Source organism: Patella vulgata, chromosome 6, assembly GCF_932274485.2.
Source record: "Patella vulgata chromosome 6, xgPatVulg1.2, whole genome shotgun sequence".
Taxonomy (NCBI): Eukaryota; Metazoa; Mollusca; class Gastropoda; family Patellidae; genus Patella; species Patella vulgata.
In genome coordinates this window covers 46,999,469-47,016,497 of record NC_065884.2, presented here as the reverse complement: position 1 = coordinate 47,016,497, position 17,029 = coordinate 46,999,469, and the positions used below count along the sequence as shown (strand labels likewise).

Below are 17,029 nucleotides of genomic sequence, written 5' to 3'. Positions count from 1 at the left end.
ACCGCTTTTATGGATCACATCATATCTTAGTAATAGACATCAAACAGTTCTACTTGGTGAGGCTAAATCTCTACCGTTTAAACTTGACTGTGGCGTACCGCAAGGCAGTGTTTTAGGACCCATTTTCTTTGTTCTTTATACAACCGCTTTAGGGTCTGTGATCGATGGCTATGATCAGAGGCACTACTCTTACGCCGATGATACTCAACTCATTGGTGTGTCTAGTCCTATGCTAATCAGAAATGCCTTACAAAAAACTACTGACTGTTCGCTGGCAGTTAAACAGTGGATGAAAGCGAACAAACTAAAATTGAACGACGATAAAACAGAGGCTCTTTTAGTAGGTTCATCACAACAACTCAAGTTACTACCTGATCTTAAAATCACCATTGGTAATTCAGAAATAAATTTCTCCAAAAATGTTCGAAACCTTGGAGTGATATTTGATCCTTCTCTGACAATGGACGCTCAGGTTGATATGGTATGCCGTACATGCTACTATCATCTACGCTGTATATGCAACATCAGAAACTATCTCACTGCTGACGCTTGTAAACTACTTGTGAGATCACTTATTTTATCAAGGATTGATTATTGTAATAGTTTACTCTATGGAATCCCACAAGCATTTCTAGCCAAGATCCAAAAGGTTCTTAATACTGCAGCCCGAATAGTAACAAGGACACATAAGTTTGATCACATCCAGAATGTGCTGGCTTCTTTACATTGGTTACCTGCTGAGGCGCGAGTCAAATACAAAATACTAACATTAGTGTATAAATGTCGCAATAATGCAGCTCCTCAATACTTATCTGAACTCTTATATGACTACAACCCTATTAGATCACTTCGCTCTCAAAATAAACAGTCACTAGTTGTTCCAAGATATAATTTGAAGTCATATGGGTATAGGTCTTTCAGTTCAGCTGGTCCTAGATTATGGAACGAACTTCCACAACAGATCAAGAATCAACAAACTTTTAATCAATTTAAATCCGCACTAAAGACTTTCCTGTTTCAACAGTTTTACCAGTAGAGCCATTACAAAAAGCGTTTTGAGCATGTGTCAACATGGAGAAGACGCTATATAAAACTTTATTATTATTATTATTATTATTATTATTATGAGATTACACCATTTTCAACAGATATGTCCTCACGATATGTCCAGAATTGTTTAGGTTCAGAAGGACATACTGATATGAATTTTTGTCACCCTTTAAATATAGTTTCTTTGAGTAAACATAGAACAGGGTTTTCACTTATATACACTGTCCAATTTCTTCGAGTTTAGCTGGACTTGCTGGCACATCTTTGGTAACTGTATCAATGTTAATAGTTTGAACATCATCACTATCATTAGGTACCGACATCGCGCTAACACGATATAAAGCATATGCAATGACATTAATGTAACAAACTTTGCCTTTAATGTAACAAACTAAAACCTCGTACCTAGCCATTTGTAACAGCATTCGTTGTAGTCTAGGAGAAGCACTTGAAATGGATTTTTTCCATATACTTTCTAGAGGCTTATGATCTGTGTCGATTTGAACCTTTTTACCATAAACATAATGATGGAACTTTTTTAATGATTATGAAACAGCAAGAAGTTCTCTCTCTCTATGTTCCTGTAGCGCGATTCTGCGTCTGTTAGAGGTCGACTTCCATGGCAAACAGGTTGACCATATTGTAAATAAAACGCAACCTAAACCCTTTAAACTATCATCAGCTTGAATGACATTAGATTTATCAGGTTTGTAAAACGTTAAAACAGTAACACTTGTTATGATATGCTTCAGTTCATCAAACGATTTAGAATGTTCTTGTTGCCATTGAAAGGGAACATTACTTTTAAGTAAGTTTCTTAACGGTTCTCAAACTTGGGCTAATACGGGAGAAAACCTGGTAGATAGTTGATTAAACCTAGAAACGACTGCAACTCAGTTAAGTTATTTGGTGGTTTCATATCTAAAATGGAATTAATTTTCTTTTCGTCCACTTGGTGTCCATTTTTGTCCAAAAAATGATGCTTCTTGAACTTTAAATTGAAATTTACTTGGATTGAACTTGATATTGTTTTCACGAGCTGTATCCAAAACATTAATAATATTTCTGTCGTGATTTAGTTCATTTGAACCGTAAACAAAAGTATCATCCGCGATACCTGTTAAACCTGGTAATTTACCGAAAACAAAATCCATTTTTCTTGAAAAATGTCACCGCGCACACTTAAACCAAAAGGTAGTCTAGTCCAACGTTATTTTCCCCATGGGGTATTAAATGTACAAAGTCTACTACTTGACTCGTCTAAATTAACTTGCTAGAAACCATTACTAGCATCTGAGATACTAAAATATTTAGCACCAGAAAGTCGAGGTATAACATCTTCTAATGTTCTAACATAACATGGATTACGTAACAAAGCAACATAATTCAAATCACGAGGGTCTAAACACATTCTTATGTTATGACTGTTAGGTTTCTAAGGAGTAGTCACTGTTAAGTTAATCCATTCAGCCTTACAAACAATACCAAGTTCCTCTAAACGATTCAATTCATCTTGATACATTTGTTGCATATGTACAGGAACTTGTCTCGGGGCATGCTGTACAGGAGGTATACCATTATCAATATTTAAATTATAAGGCTCTTTAGGAAAACTACCAATACCAGTAAAACATCTTGGTATTCTTTCAAAAGATACTCTTTTGTAACAGGAAGTGGGTGTTTGATACCATTCACATCAAATAATTTAACTGTACAGTACATTTATCAGAACTTGAAGTAGTGTTGGGCACATTTGATGTTGTAACTTCCCAGTTAAGCTTTATAAGATCAAACTCTTGAGATCAATAACTTCGAAACATGATAACTGCGAACTTCCATTTGGAGATTCAACTAAGACTTCACAAACTCCTTTACTGTTAAGCTAAGAGTTTATGCTTAGAACACTGTAATTTGAAGTCTTCTGTGAACAATTTACTAAATATACTACGAGGTAGTATATTAGTTTCGGCACCAGAGTCAACTTTTGATAAATATTTAAAGTTATATTTATCATTCTGCGAGATAGTAAACTTAAATTCGAGAAGTGCCTTTTGGTTAAATGGTAGAATATTAAGAACTTGTCCGCGAGAGGACCATGCAAAAATTGAAATCAACGATAACCCTGGTGGGGATGGAGGCGGCAGTAATTTTCAATCATACTTGGTCTATGGGGACCCCAAGGCGATAGAAGTCACACGATGGATTGAATTAAAAAAAAATAAATGACAACTTCCGGTATAACTGGAAATTGTTGTTTTTGGTCAAATAACAATTTTGCCCAAATTTCCAAACGCTCCTACTCGAAATACTGTCAGGCATGATAGGCCAAGTGGTCGACTTAAAATCCTGCAGTCGTTTGGCAATGAACGGATCGTGTGGAATTTTCTGTGAGTTATCATAAAGTGGTCATTTTACGCATGTTGAAAACTAGGTCATCCTAAAACGTGTATAGCTCCTTCTTGGCGGGTCTGACCTAGAACTGCTGGGTGTGGTTATGAAGGGCATTCGTCCAAGTATATGTCAGAAGAAACAAATTGACCGTCACTAAACCCACTAGTGTGCTACAATATTCTGAAAATGTGTAAAAATCATTGTTTTCCATGCGATTCTTCTTTTACTGATGACCAATGACTATCGTAAAGAGTTTAAATGACCATTGATTATCAACATTAGTACTATATTATATTATTTGAGCGTTCCTCGTGCCAAATATGTTATTTTGGTTAAAAATCACAAAGTTTTTGTGATAAAATCGGACGTTCACGATCACCGTAGGGTAGGGGCGTAACTGCTGTATAATTTTGCAGAATCAGACAACGATTATTCTCATTTGTATTCTGTAGTTAGTAGCAGGGGAGTATATAAATGTATGGGCTGGCTTGGCAGGCTTTTATAACAGCATACTGATCATCACCATTTCGTTATTTGAACATGCCTGTCAAATAGGGTATTTCGGTCAAAAATCAAAACGTTTTCGTGACAAAATCAGATTTTCACGCTCGCTGGATAGCCGAAGGGGAGGTTTTAAGTCATGCATAATTTTGCAGTGATCAGACCACGGTTATTAAGATCTGTATTTAGGAGTAGATTATCGTATAGATTTATGGGCTGCCATGACTATCATAAACTTGATATCTGTTATCCACGTTCTCGTGTCAGAAAGGGGTTGGATGGCCGAATGGTTATCACGTATGCGCTGTAATAAGGTCTGTCATTGAGTCAACTGGCGTGGTTTCCATTCCCCTATCGAACCTCGTTAGTTTTCTCCACGACCTGCGGTTTCCTCCCACTGCTAAAGACCACTACGCGCAAGCGAATTATTGCAACAAAATTAAACCATATGTTAGTCCCCAAATTACCTAGTTTGTGTCCAGTGGACGTTAAACTCTCTCTCTCTCTCTCTCTCTCTCTCTCTCTCTCTCTCTCTCTCTCGTGTAAGAAGAACCGCAAGAAAAAATATTTTAAGTGTTCATGGAGAGGCATTTAATATCTGGCGGTTTCCTTGTTTAGGAGACCATCTTGCTTTCCATATGGAAATCCCCGAAGGGGAAGTTGCATACATCACAACAGGTTTCATGGCACTCCAGACAATCCAGGATAATCCTGACTGCATATGCCAACCTCTGACATATACCTGTTTTCGAGCAGAAGTGTTCACTTACTTAGATTCTGACCTGCCTTCCTATGTTCTTAGTTTTGGGACCCCATTTTTGTAATGATGTGCGACCCCCCCCCCCCCCAACTATTGCCACCGTAGTGATCTTTTACCCGAGAGCTGAAATATGTTTCATTTCATTACTATATCATATATTTATATAAGATTTATTCTGTGTAAATTTCAATGGACATTCATAAAACGTGTCCCTTGGTTAATTCAAAAGTGGTCTAATACATGTGCTTTAGATCATAAGGTATGTCATAGAGTTAAGTGGCGTGGTTTCCATTACAAGCTTTGTAGGTTACATGGTCTAGTGTTGTCTGTCCAATCTCACGGATTCTCTCTTTTCGCGCACGCATATTATTGAAATAAAACTATCATATGTTAGTCCCCAATTTACCTAGTTTGTGTGGAGTGGACCTTAAACCTCATTTCTCTCTCAAGTCAAAATCATCCTTGATGACGTCTGAATGGAATATATAAACTTTGTAAAGATGACCAAACATATGCATCACCATATGTTCGTCCCAAAAAGACCTGTTTGTGTTCAGTGGACGTGAAACCCAATTTCTTTTCTCCCTCTCATGACTAAATCATCCTTGCTAATGCTTAAATGGAATATATTAAATTTGTAAAGATGTCCATGCATATTCTTTATCTGGAGTATTGATAAACGGAACATTTTATCTCAATTTTGGTTGTTTTTAATTTATTTTTGCTTTTTTATTATGTCTGTGCCGGTAATTTTTATTTTTTATTTTGTTAGTAAGAAGGTTGCTAGTTGTGGATAACATTCAACTTTGGTCCTAGTCCCTGCCAAAAACGAACTATAGCCTCTCACACTTTGGTTTTCATTAAATTCAATTTTCATAGCGAGTTGAATATCTGATCAGTACCGAGATATTATTGGCAGTAGAAACTTAAAACTTTGTGTGTATGAGGAGCCTGTGTGGTCCTACTAATGCCCAGAATTTCATCTGTCTAAATCAATTGTCCGAATAACAGATCATACAAATTTAGTTCCAAATTAGCCCATTTTTTGAGTATTTTTCTATTAAAAAATATTTTTCCTTTTTCCAATTTGCCAGATTTGTATCAACTGAATCAACCTAATATTTTGCTGGGATGTATTTGGGTACTAACCCATCTCACAGAAAAAATTTGGTCCACATCCCCAACCTAAGAGTTATCGCCCTCCGCATGGTGCTCTCGCGGACACACTCTTAACACTATTTTGTGGCTCTTCGTTAACTGGTAACACTTCAAATGGGCCTAGGAAAACTGAACTGTAAGCAGTAGTTATTAGCACACTTTCCGAGGTGTATCGGTGAATATCAGGACAGTTTTGGTCGAGGGGCCCAGCCGAGGCGGAGCCGATGCGGCTCCCGACCAAAACTGTCCTGATATTCACCGATACACCGAGGAAAGGTGCTAATAAGTTACTTACATCACATTTCTATCGAGTATTGTGAAGCAAAATGTGAAAAATAGTATTTATTATCGAGTCGTTTCAACCGAAAAGTGACAAATACTTTCTGTTCTTTCATTATTTATCCCTTTCTGAGCCTCACGTTACATTTCATGGTAGAATGATTTCGCAGTTGAGAGACGACCTGAGTAGTATTCACACGTGCGTCTTGCTATGATACTCTGAGCGTAAAACAATCACGTGTTTGTTTAGACCACATCGTCAAAACAATGTCTATGGCGTAGAGGACTGCGATATTATTAAATGTAGTGTAAAGGAAATGCGAAACGTGGGTCATTCCTGGTGAAAGTATGCATCGGCGGATGGTTCTTCCGTTGAAATTTATTTGTAATAAAGTTTATGACTTTCTAGGCGTTTTTTTTTTCATCCTGCTTATTTTCAATGCCTGTGAAGTGTCCAGCAAGAGAACTGCGCCTTCTATCATCACAATTAATTAAAATAATTATTCAATATTCTAATTTATATATTTGGCATATTAATATAAATCAAACCAAATTATGAAATAGATGCCAATTGGTATGTATAATAATTGATTTTTGTAATATGTTGTTATGTTAATTTAATGTCATTGTATATGTTTTTGAACTGCCATGTAGTTCCCCCCATTTTGTTTTGTTACTATGATTTTGACTAGTTGTTTCATGTGCCTTGGTTAGAGCCCCGTTATCAATTGCGATCTGGGTCGGACTAAACGTCCGCTACTTATTGCTTGATAGATATCTAAAACAGTATAAAAGTATCCGTGTATCAGAAATGATCAGTACTCTTTCTGTACATTTCTGATACACGGATACTTTTAAGCATGTATTGCAATTAAACAGGACAGTTTTATCAAAGGTTGCCAGTGGCAACGAGTAGAAGTGGGATGTAATCTTGATTAGATCTTTCATTATCACCATCATTAACTTCTGTATAATTGATCTGATTAATCTGCTTATTCTTAGTACTCCAACAATAAAGATAAAATTAGACAGTGTGGAATTTTGAAATATTGTCCACATAAAGGGATGGTTCCTTGATACTTTATAATCTAAATACACTCTTATGGTTGTTGATTTGTTATTTTAAAGTGCTAAGATACATTTTAACCCTTTATAGTTCTTATAGGTCAATATTAACCCTTTTAATCCTAAAATTATGGTAAATGTTAACACTTTGATTGATTCTACTTAATAAATTATTTTATATATTCAATGTGATATATGAGTCTTTGTTAGACTCGTGACCTGCACTTTATGCCTGCGATGCCGGATTAAAACGCATGGGAGTCCTGACGCACTTAAGTAAATGGAGACCCCTGTCCCCTCTCAAAAAAGGGATAGGTTTATATTGAAACTGAATTTTAAAAAAAAAAACATAGTAGACTTACTGAATATCTTTTGGTTTGAATAGGAAGGTGCTATCTGAAACCACGGAAAACTCGCTCAACAGTTAGTTCATTGTATCAAATAACAGATCGTTTTTCAATAAATTTAGTTGTTTACGTACCTTTAAAATACTAGTATTTAAGTGTCCTTACTGTACTAAATTCGCCTTAAAATAATATTTAAAAAAAAAACGTATTCTGTATGACTAATCAAAATGAAGAATGTTTCCGGGTATTATCTGCTAATGAAACGAACAGCTCTCTTACAACGTAGTCATTCGAGTGTACGGTAACTTATAATTTTTAGGCGGGTTACTGTTTACATTAATTATTCTTATGGTTGGATCCCATTTAAAGAGTGGCACCAGTGACGTAGATGTAGCGCGGTATGAATATTTATTGGTCTGATCACTTTAAATTATTATTATAGTGACCTCCCTTGTTCGTCAAGATTGTCTAGGCCCTTCTATTTTATCACGTGGTTATGTGATCGTTAAAGAAATAGAGATTTGGTGCTGTTTAATGTTCTTCTGTTACGGTAAATGTAACTATTAACACCCAAGCTATAATAAGAGAGTGGGTAATGTTGTAGAGAACCATGTTTCCGCAACAATATCTCCTGTAAAACTCGCTTAATAATATTAATCAGCAATTTGCCGTCGATGTTGTTAGTGTGACTGACAATCATGTTATAAATTATGAAGGCTTACCCAAAATGTCCATTTGCATTGTTGTACTTGTGTTGTACTTGTAGAAAGGTATGGCCTAGGCCTACCTTGTGAATCACATAAGTCGAACCAATAAAGCTTTTGCATGTATGTTTAGTTAATTTGAAATTTTTTTTTTTTTTTCAGGGCCAAAGACATTTATATTTATAAAATGTGGGTGATATTGAGGCGAATTTTAAAGTTACGAATTTTGTCAGGGAGTCCGATATTCACAGTATTATTAGGGTGTATAATATTATTACAGACACTTCTTATACTACAACCATGCAGTAAGTATCCAAGTATTGTATCTTTTATTCGTTATACTTTATTACTTACACTATTATAAGACATTTTTAAGCCCGCATTAAAGACACAAGTTAAGAAGTTTAATTACGCCTACGGTAGGGGAGAGCGGGGCACAGTAAGCCATGGGGCACAGTAAGCCAGGCTTTGTAATTTTTAACTGTTTGGGGAAAATTCAATTGTGACATCACTGGGGAATTCCCCTATACGGCCCCCATTTGTCCTCCTAAATTCAATACATTCATGTAAGCTGATTAATATTTATCGGCCATTAACTGTTTTTCTGACGCAAAAGTGAATTTTTGGCGGACTGGTTAAACTGCTTGGCTACTCCAGATTTTGTTAGAGTCCACAAAATTGAAATCCCAGGTGAAGGAGATAGTATTTGACTCTCATTAGAAATATTTTGTTTCATAATACTATCACATGTCTTCCTGCCATTTTCAATTTTCTGACATGGTTGATGACGGGGCACAGTGGGGCAGATTTCAGAGGGGCACACTGAGCATAAGCATTTCGAGTTTAGCTAAATCTCATCTGTCCATTTTAGACAGAATCTGGATATTTGAGCTGTTTTTAAGGAAGTATTGGTTCTAGGTTACGAATCCTTACTGACTTACAAGTCATAGGAGTTTTTCACATAAAAGATTTTTTTTTTCTCCAGTTAAAGAATTTTTTATTCAATATTAAGCTGTTTTTTTTTTAAATTTTCAGCAGCATATATGTGTTCAAGTCTTAAAACAAATTCATATTTTGAACTAAAAATTTACTTTTTACAGTTCTTATGAGTTTCGGTGTGTTTACTATACATTTTTTTAAAAGAAACATACTTGATGGCCAACTGTGACCCAGTGTACCCCACATACGGGGCACATTGGGTCAAAAAAAAATTTGGTTTTACAATGATCTACACAAAAATGGTTTCAATTTATTAACTTCTTAACAGCACTGTTAAATCGAACACATGACTGGCTTCAACTGAGTGCATAGTTTGATTCTCTGTAGGATTTCACTTCTGGTCAATTCACTAAAAAAAAGAAATCATGCCCACTGTGCCCCGCTCTCCCCTACTTGCGAGATTGATCTGATAAGGTCGTTGAGATGTAAATAATAAGGTTAGGATTATGGCGAGATTGTAGGTTAGGGTTAGGGTAAGCATTGGGTATGATTGGGGCTAGGTCCAGGGTTAGGTTTAGGGTTGGGATAAGGGCGCTGACATGTAAATAAGGTTAGGGCACGTGATAATTGGCGAGATTGTAGGTTAAGGTTAGGTTAAGCATTGGGGCTAGGTCCAGGGTTAGGGTTGGGATTAGCGCTAGCCCTGTTTACATCTCGTAACCTATGACGAAAAATTGAGTTGGCCTTATCATAATTAGCACTAACCCTCATTGGACACGTAGTACGTAAGTAGCTATCGCTCGAAACTAAATGATAGATCTGTTGTTCAGATTGCATTGGACAAAGCCATACATAATATCCAGGTATCATAAGCCTTCTTACACGTACTTTGCTCAAAATTATATTAAAACACACATTCATCTTTCTCTAGTCGTGAAGGTGGAAGATTGTAAGGGGCCTGGGTCCTCCCTTCATCTAAATCCGATTCTTGTTCTGACAGAACATTAAACCCCCAACCCCTCTCTCGAGGCGGGCCATGCCGCTTAGAACACATGCTGCCACTTCTCATTTGAGGAGTTCAAATCGCCAATAATTCTGCTTCAATGGGAAATCGATGGCAACTTGTGTAGAACAAACTGTGATTGTACTATTTATGAAATATCCACATTTTACGTTGAAGTTTAAATACCTATTTTTCAGGTCATATTAATACAGGCGTTGATATGTCTATCAACAGTCGGGGTTTAATGTCCATGGAAGATTCTAAATCAGCTGCTCTGAAAGACTCATCATCATATGTATGTTAATATATAAACGTGCAAGATTTGTCAATTTGAAATCGGCTGACAGGACCTAGGGTTGAAACTTACTATTTTATTTGTTTCAGTTTTTTGCCATGATATCACCTCAAGGGAAATCGGATATCAGCAAAATGTTGACATAACTTATCATATTCTGGCGTGATCTATTAAACAACCCTTCATTCATCGATTTTATGAAGTACGCTTTTGTAGTTATTACTTATTTAGAGTTGCCGAAGTGTAATCTGCGGAGGTTGTTATATCATGGACCGTGTATCAATAAGTATCAATAAGAAATGTCTTCTCTATAAATAATGTATTTAGGGACACAAACAAGATAAGACATTATTTTATTGGATATAATAATTAACTATTTGATATCCCGTTACAATCGTTAACATTTTACTTTCAATATGTGAAGGCCTACATTGTTCGATATCAAGTTAAAAATTTATAGATCACAAAAACTGCGATATATTTTCTTACTTAAAGGACAATATTGGTGTCAGTCATTATCACATATGTGATAGAATTCATAAAAAGAATTGAATGCCTTTAGATAAGAGAACACGAAGGTATAGAATGAATATAAACAAGGGAATGTACGGACTATTTCTATTTTTCTCGTGTTCTCTTATCTAATGACATTCAATTACTTTATTGAATTGTCAGGTATCCTCTTACAGTCCCATATAACAACTGTTGGTCTTGGAAGGAATTATAAGTGAGCAGAAATTCGGCCGTGTATCTGTTATCATTCGTCACATCAGTAAGTTATATAGAGGGATGGCTCGTGTTTTCCTTTGGCGTTCGTCACTTCCGATTCAGGAAACCTGTATTACTCAGCTATCGTAGCAATGATCTCTGTGAAAAAATAATATTTGGAACGTGTTTAATTAGTTCTATCACATATGTGATAATGACTGGCACCAATATTGTCCTTTAAACAGGTCTAGCCAACTGGTTTTAATATTATATTAGGTTCGGGGATTTGGCCCGTAAATCTTTAATGTAAAAACGATTCATGGTCAGTAGCGCGTATGGGCTTAGTCTTCCCCGCAACAAAATATCTGAGATTCACCCATGCAACTTGGCTAAGTGGGTAAGACGCTAGCTCGCTAGCCTGGAGGTCGGGTGTTCGATCCCTGCATTGGCCGAGAAAGTTCATCCAGATTTTCCGGCGTGGTTCTCCCTTGTCAGTGATGCAAGGCGGAGGGGCTGACAAGGAAAGCTGTCTAGTCGTTCGGATGGGACGAAAAACCGAGGTCTCGTGTACACATTGGCGTGCACGTAAAAGATCCCTTGGCAGTTGGAATTCGATATAAGAGTAGGCCGTAGTGCCGCTGTCCGGGCAAAATTTCCCTCATAGCACACTGTATGGCGTATGCCCGTCTTCATTAATCCAGGTTAGGAGCAGAACAGTAGGACGTTAAACCCCATTTCATTTCATTTACCCATGCAACTGTCGAAGCAAAATAATTATTGTCTACTTTCGCACTGCACACATAGTCATCCTAAATGGTAATAAGCCATATGTTGGACACAAAAGGACGACGAGACGTTAAACCCATCACATGCCATTCATTTTACAACGATTTGTGTTTTCTTTATAGATGTGTTGTAGCTGTGAATATAGTATGGTGGTTGATAAAAATAAATCACTTGTATTTAAAACACCACAACGTGATAAAGGTGAGTTACTATTAATTAGCCCAATTGTCATTTGTGCAGGATGGGGGCCCTATCAAGAAACAGTGTATAGTCGTTCGAATACACATTGGCGTGCACTTAAAAGAACCTTTGACAGTTGGATTTTGAAATAAAAATAGGTCGCAGTGCGGCTGTCCGGGCAAAACCATATTTCATTTCATTGTTTTTTTATTTGATATATTTGATACAAAAAAAACAATACTCTGTTAGGGCATCATCTTTATACCCGAGTTTAGCCCATTAGCTTAATATCCTGGGATTTGCTTCTTTGATTTTAGTGCTCCTACGACTTGAGCTATAATGGTTTGGGAAGACGTAATCTGAACGTAATCGCATAATTTACCTTTACAAAATGTAGCGAAATAGCCCATATACATGTACATACATGTACTTTGTATTCTATTTGTGGGTTTATATATGAAAGAATCACACCAGGAAAGGATTGAACAACATTTATTGATCGACATGGTGGAACTGTACATTTCAATAACAACTGTGCATGTCTATACACATTTTACCTATAGTATGGAAACACATTAATGACACAATGAATGGACAGACACCACACATTTCCCCTTTTCGAATAAAGATAATCCTCAACTTAGAAATTCATCTTTGTGAATTAATATCTATTCAGATAAAAACCACTAAGTTATATCTTCTACGTTTATACTATGTAAGTAATTCTAATTATTTCATGTCGTATGATTCATCTCGTATGTACATTATTATCATTGCGTTTATTGAGTATAGTCCTTCACATAATTCTTCTAGGATATCTTGGTACATTTTTTCTACAACATTATGATCATTGTTTCTACCCTGTACATTCACATTTTAAAAAATTATAATTAATAAACCGTAATTACATGGATTATGGCCCTTGAATGTACAAAAAATCGTGTTTTTAGTTTGTACTCTGCCCGTTACTTGCAAAATGTGTGCATATCTAGCATGGTAATCGTGTGTTTACTGTTATACAGACTGTGGGTAGTTTTCATTGAAAATACTAAGGGGGGTTGGGTGGCCGAATGGTTAGCACGTGCGCGCTGTATCATAAGGTTTGTAATTTAGTCAACTGGCGTGGTTTCGATTCTCCGTGACAAGGAGTAGGGTCGCCTGTCCAACCTTATGGGTTTTCTCCGGGTCCTCCGGTTTCCTCCCACTGCTAAAGACCCCTACGTACACGCGAATTATTGAAATAAAATTGAACCATATGTTAGTCCCGAAATGATCTGGTTTGTGTCGAGTGGACACTACCGAATTTCGAAATCAGAGTGGTTACTGATGGTTTTGCAATAGAGGCTATGGATTTTTTTCAAACTTTGTGTAAAGCATAGGGTCACGAGAGGTCAATCCATATCGATAATCAACTTCCGCGATCGTTTTTCCCGGATTCATGCTCTCTTTTCCGAAAACCTTATGAACGTTATAAACGCCTACGGATTATTTTAAAATTGGTTTGAACCATTGAGGTCATCAGAGAACGACCCCCTAACGATATTCAGCGATTCAGCGATCCGCGCCCTTCTTTCCGGAGTCATGCCCTCATTTTCGAAAAGCTTGTGAACGTGATAGCAGCTACAATCTTTGTTTCGAGACAAAGCTGCTGTATGAGCGTATTCTCCGCTTTACGTATCTTTGTTATTTAATTTTATCGCATTGTGTCTTTCAGCTTTCCTTACAATCGGCGTACCAACAATTAACAGAACTGGAGACACATATCTACTAAACACAATAGAGTCACTGGTATCCAGTATGTCAGAATCGGAGAAGAAAGATGTCATAATCTTAATTTTCTTAGCTGATACTGATCAAGCTGTTAAGAGTGTGTTATCAACGGAAATTATGAAAAAATTCCAAGAGCATATAGTTTCTGGTTTAATCCAATTAATACAAGCCCCGGCGTCATTTTATCCTAACAACCACATCAAAAGACTAACTTATGGCCAAGGAAAGGATTACGTACAATGGCGCGCAAAGCAGAATTACGATTATGCCTTTATGTTTAAATATGCTAAGGATCTCTCCACGTATTATATGCAAATAGAAGATGATGTTCACACAAGACCGGGATATATTTCATCTATTAGCGAGTTCATAAAAACTCAAGATAATTGGATTTGTTTGGAGTTTTCCGAACTGGGATTTATTGGAAAGTTATACAGGACGGAACACATGGAAAGACTTGCCGTGTTATTAATGATGTTTTATACTGAACAACCAGTCGATTATACTTTTTTATTTTTTAATAATTTAATGACACAGTTCAGTCGAATAATAAAAATACCCACGCTGTTCCAGCATATGGGATTGCATTCGTCTTTCCCAGGAAAACTCCAGCGATTAAAAGACAAATTTTTTGATAACACAACCAAATTATTCAAAGGAGACAATCCTCCTGCGGATATCTCCACGAGTTTGTCAACTTACTTGACTTTTATCCCAAAACTTGCCTACGTCACAAGTGAAGGTTTTTTTTGGAGTCATGGGGGTGCGAAAAACGGTGACACGTTTACTGTTATTTTTCAAAGTCCCCAGCGATTAAAACGAGTTGTGGTGATGAGCGGTACTTCGTCTCATCCAGATGACAGAATTTATGAAGGGAATTTAGTAGCAAGTTTGACTCTTGCAAAAAGTGAAGATGGTGGCCAAATGTGTACGAACGATATTGAAATAGGAACATTTGTGAAAGGCAACGTGGATAACGCGAACTTATTAGAGAAAATAGCCTTTAAAGTAATGTGTTTACGTATAACAATAACAAGGGACCAGAATCCATGGGTGATTGTGAAGGAAATCGCAGTGTTTATCTAACAAAACGGGAATTTCTTAGAACTATATTTTATTATGCACAAGGGACTAGATTGCTACTTGCTAGTACCTTACCCATTTGAAAAGAATCCTTATCTATAAATACCATACTTCTGGTGGCCTGTATTCTCCACCATTTAGAATACAATCGAGATAAGCTGCATTGAAAAGCCAGACTGTCTGACTGATGGTACCAATACCGTTGCCCATTACCCTGCCATATGACGGAGTTCGGCAACACGTCTGCCACTCCCTCCCAGCAAGTATAATGAATCAATTATAATCGATTTTTTGTTGAATCTGAATGTCAGTAAGTTGGCTGTTATCCCCAGGTTTTATCCTAATGAGCCCAACAGCTTGTTTGTCTTTAAGGCTGAGCGCACATTGATACAAATACACACCAAAACAGAAAACAAACGCATGTAGCTGTTTTTCTTACATCAATGCGTTAAAATACAATAAACAATGGTTTAACTAAACAAGATTGCAGTTGACCAATCATGTTGAACAACGCCAGTACCGTATGCCATTCAAAATGACTACTCCCATCGAATTATTTAATTGATATATGAGCCGAAGGCAGGGGCGGATCCAGAGGGGGGGGGGGCTCTAGATGCCCCCCACCCCCACCTCGGCTACATAAAATGTTTTGTAAAACAACCTTTTTTATGACAAAAGTGTCATAATTGTGCTTTATCCTTTATCGTCAGATGGTGCGACAGGATGGGCACTCAAAGCGCGAGATATTGATATAGACATATATGTGACATCACAATTAATGCTTTGCATGAATAAAATTGAATCACAATGTCATCGTATTAATTCATAATAAAAATTGACGTCAAACAGGATGTTGGATTTATCTGTTTAAAAAGCTCAATGTGTATGTATATACGTCAAAATGACGATAGATACCATGTAATCCTCAAAAAAAAATTCAAGCCGAGGGGGGGGGGGGTATATTTTCTCAGGAACCTGGCAAAAACCCTCCTGCAAAAATTCCTGGATCCGCCTCTGGAATGACGCTACTTCTGTAAAACACTAAGTTTCATCACTCTCTATCAGAGTTATCTTGTCCCAAAGCATCGAACAACGACATTGCTTAGCTCGTCTTAGCTTTAGCTCGAAATGTTAATCATTGAACTCAGTCAAGATATTCACCTAATGATCATCTACATTAAGTTTAAACATTCTACCTCAATTAAAAGCAGAGTTCTTATGTTCCACAGTCTTGACTAATCAAATTGCTTATCGCTCCTAGGCCAAAGCAGAAAATACTCATTATGGAACTTAGTCAATGTATTGATGTAATGAAACTATACACCAAGTTCCATCACTCTCACTTAATTAGAACTAAAGTTATCCTGTCCCAAAGCATCAACCAATCAAATTGCTTATCTCTGCTTACCCAAAACAGAAAATGCTCATCTTCGAACTCCATCAAGGCATTGACCTAATAAATACCTACACCAAGTTTGAACATTCTAACTCAATTAGGAGAGGTATTGTGATCCATAACGTGTGACGAACAGACAGACGGACGGACGAACCCATTTTAATAGACTCCTGCTATCTTCGAAAGGCGGGGGGGGGGGGGCAATTTTCTTAAATTTAATCTATGCCACCATTGATTTTACTACCTAGACAGGGTGTTCTTTGTTACTTCATATGTGTTTGTGGACGCGAATGTATGCTTGATAACGACCAGTGAAATCATGTCGTTCAAACGTCGTGTGTATATAATATAGTGATGGTCCACAACATTGATTTACCAGAAGTTTACACTATTTGTTGCATACTAGGGGCGGTCATTTTGTCTGGCAGTTTTGGCCCAATTTTCACGCAATTCGAGCTCAACAAATATTACGGTGTAACGGTGATATATTCGAATTTTTTTTTTATATCAGATAATAATAGTGACCTCTAGAGGGACCACAAGCTAAAAACGCGATTTTTCGTACAATCAGAGGCCATAATTCAGGATGTTACGAATATGTGCGAATATTGAAA

The 17,029-nt window shown here is 36.9% G+C and overlaps 1 protein-coding gene across 4 annotated transcripts in view; it reads left to right on the top strand.

The window, feature by feature from the left end:
* Window positions 1–15,865, top strand: part of LOC126823201 (alpha-1,6-mannosyl-glycoprotein 4-beta-N-acetylglucosaminyltransferase) — a 47,513-nt gene extending 31,648 nt beyond the window's left edge. For all 4 annotated transcript variants that reach the window (XM_050551852.2, XM_050551855.2, XM_050551853.1 and 1 more), the window contains 4 exons: window positions 8,418–8,560; window positions 10,395–10,492; window positions 12,109–12,187; window positions 13,881–15,865. In XM_050551852.2, the coding sequence (XP_050407809.1) occupies window positions 8,443–8,560; window positions 10,395–10,492; window positions 12,109–12,187; window positions 13,881–15,022 (1,437 nt within the window). In that variant the 5' untranslated portion in view covers window positions 8,418–8,442 and the 3' untranslated portion in view covers window positions 15,023–15,865. The remainder of the gene's footprint in view (window positions 1–8,417; window positions 8,561–10,394; window positions 10,493–12,108; window positions 12,188–13,880) is intronic.
* The last annotated feature ends 1,164 nt before the right edge of the window (window positions 15,866–17,029 follow it).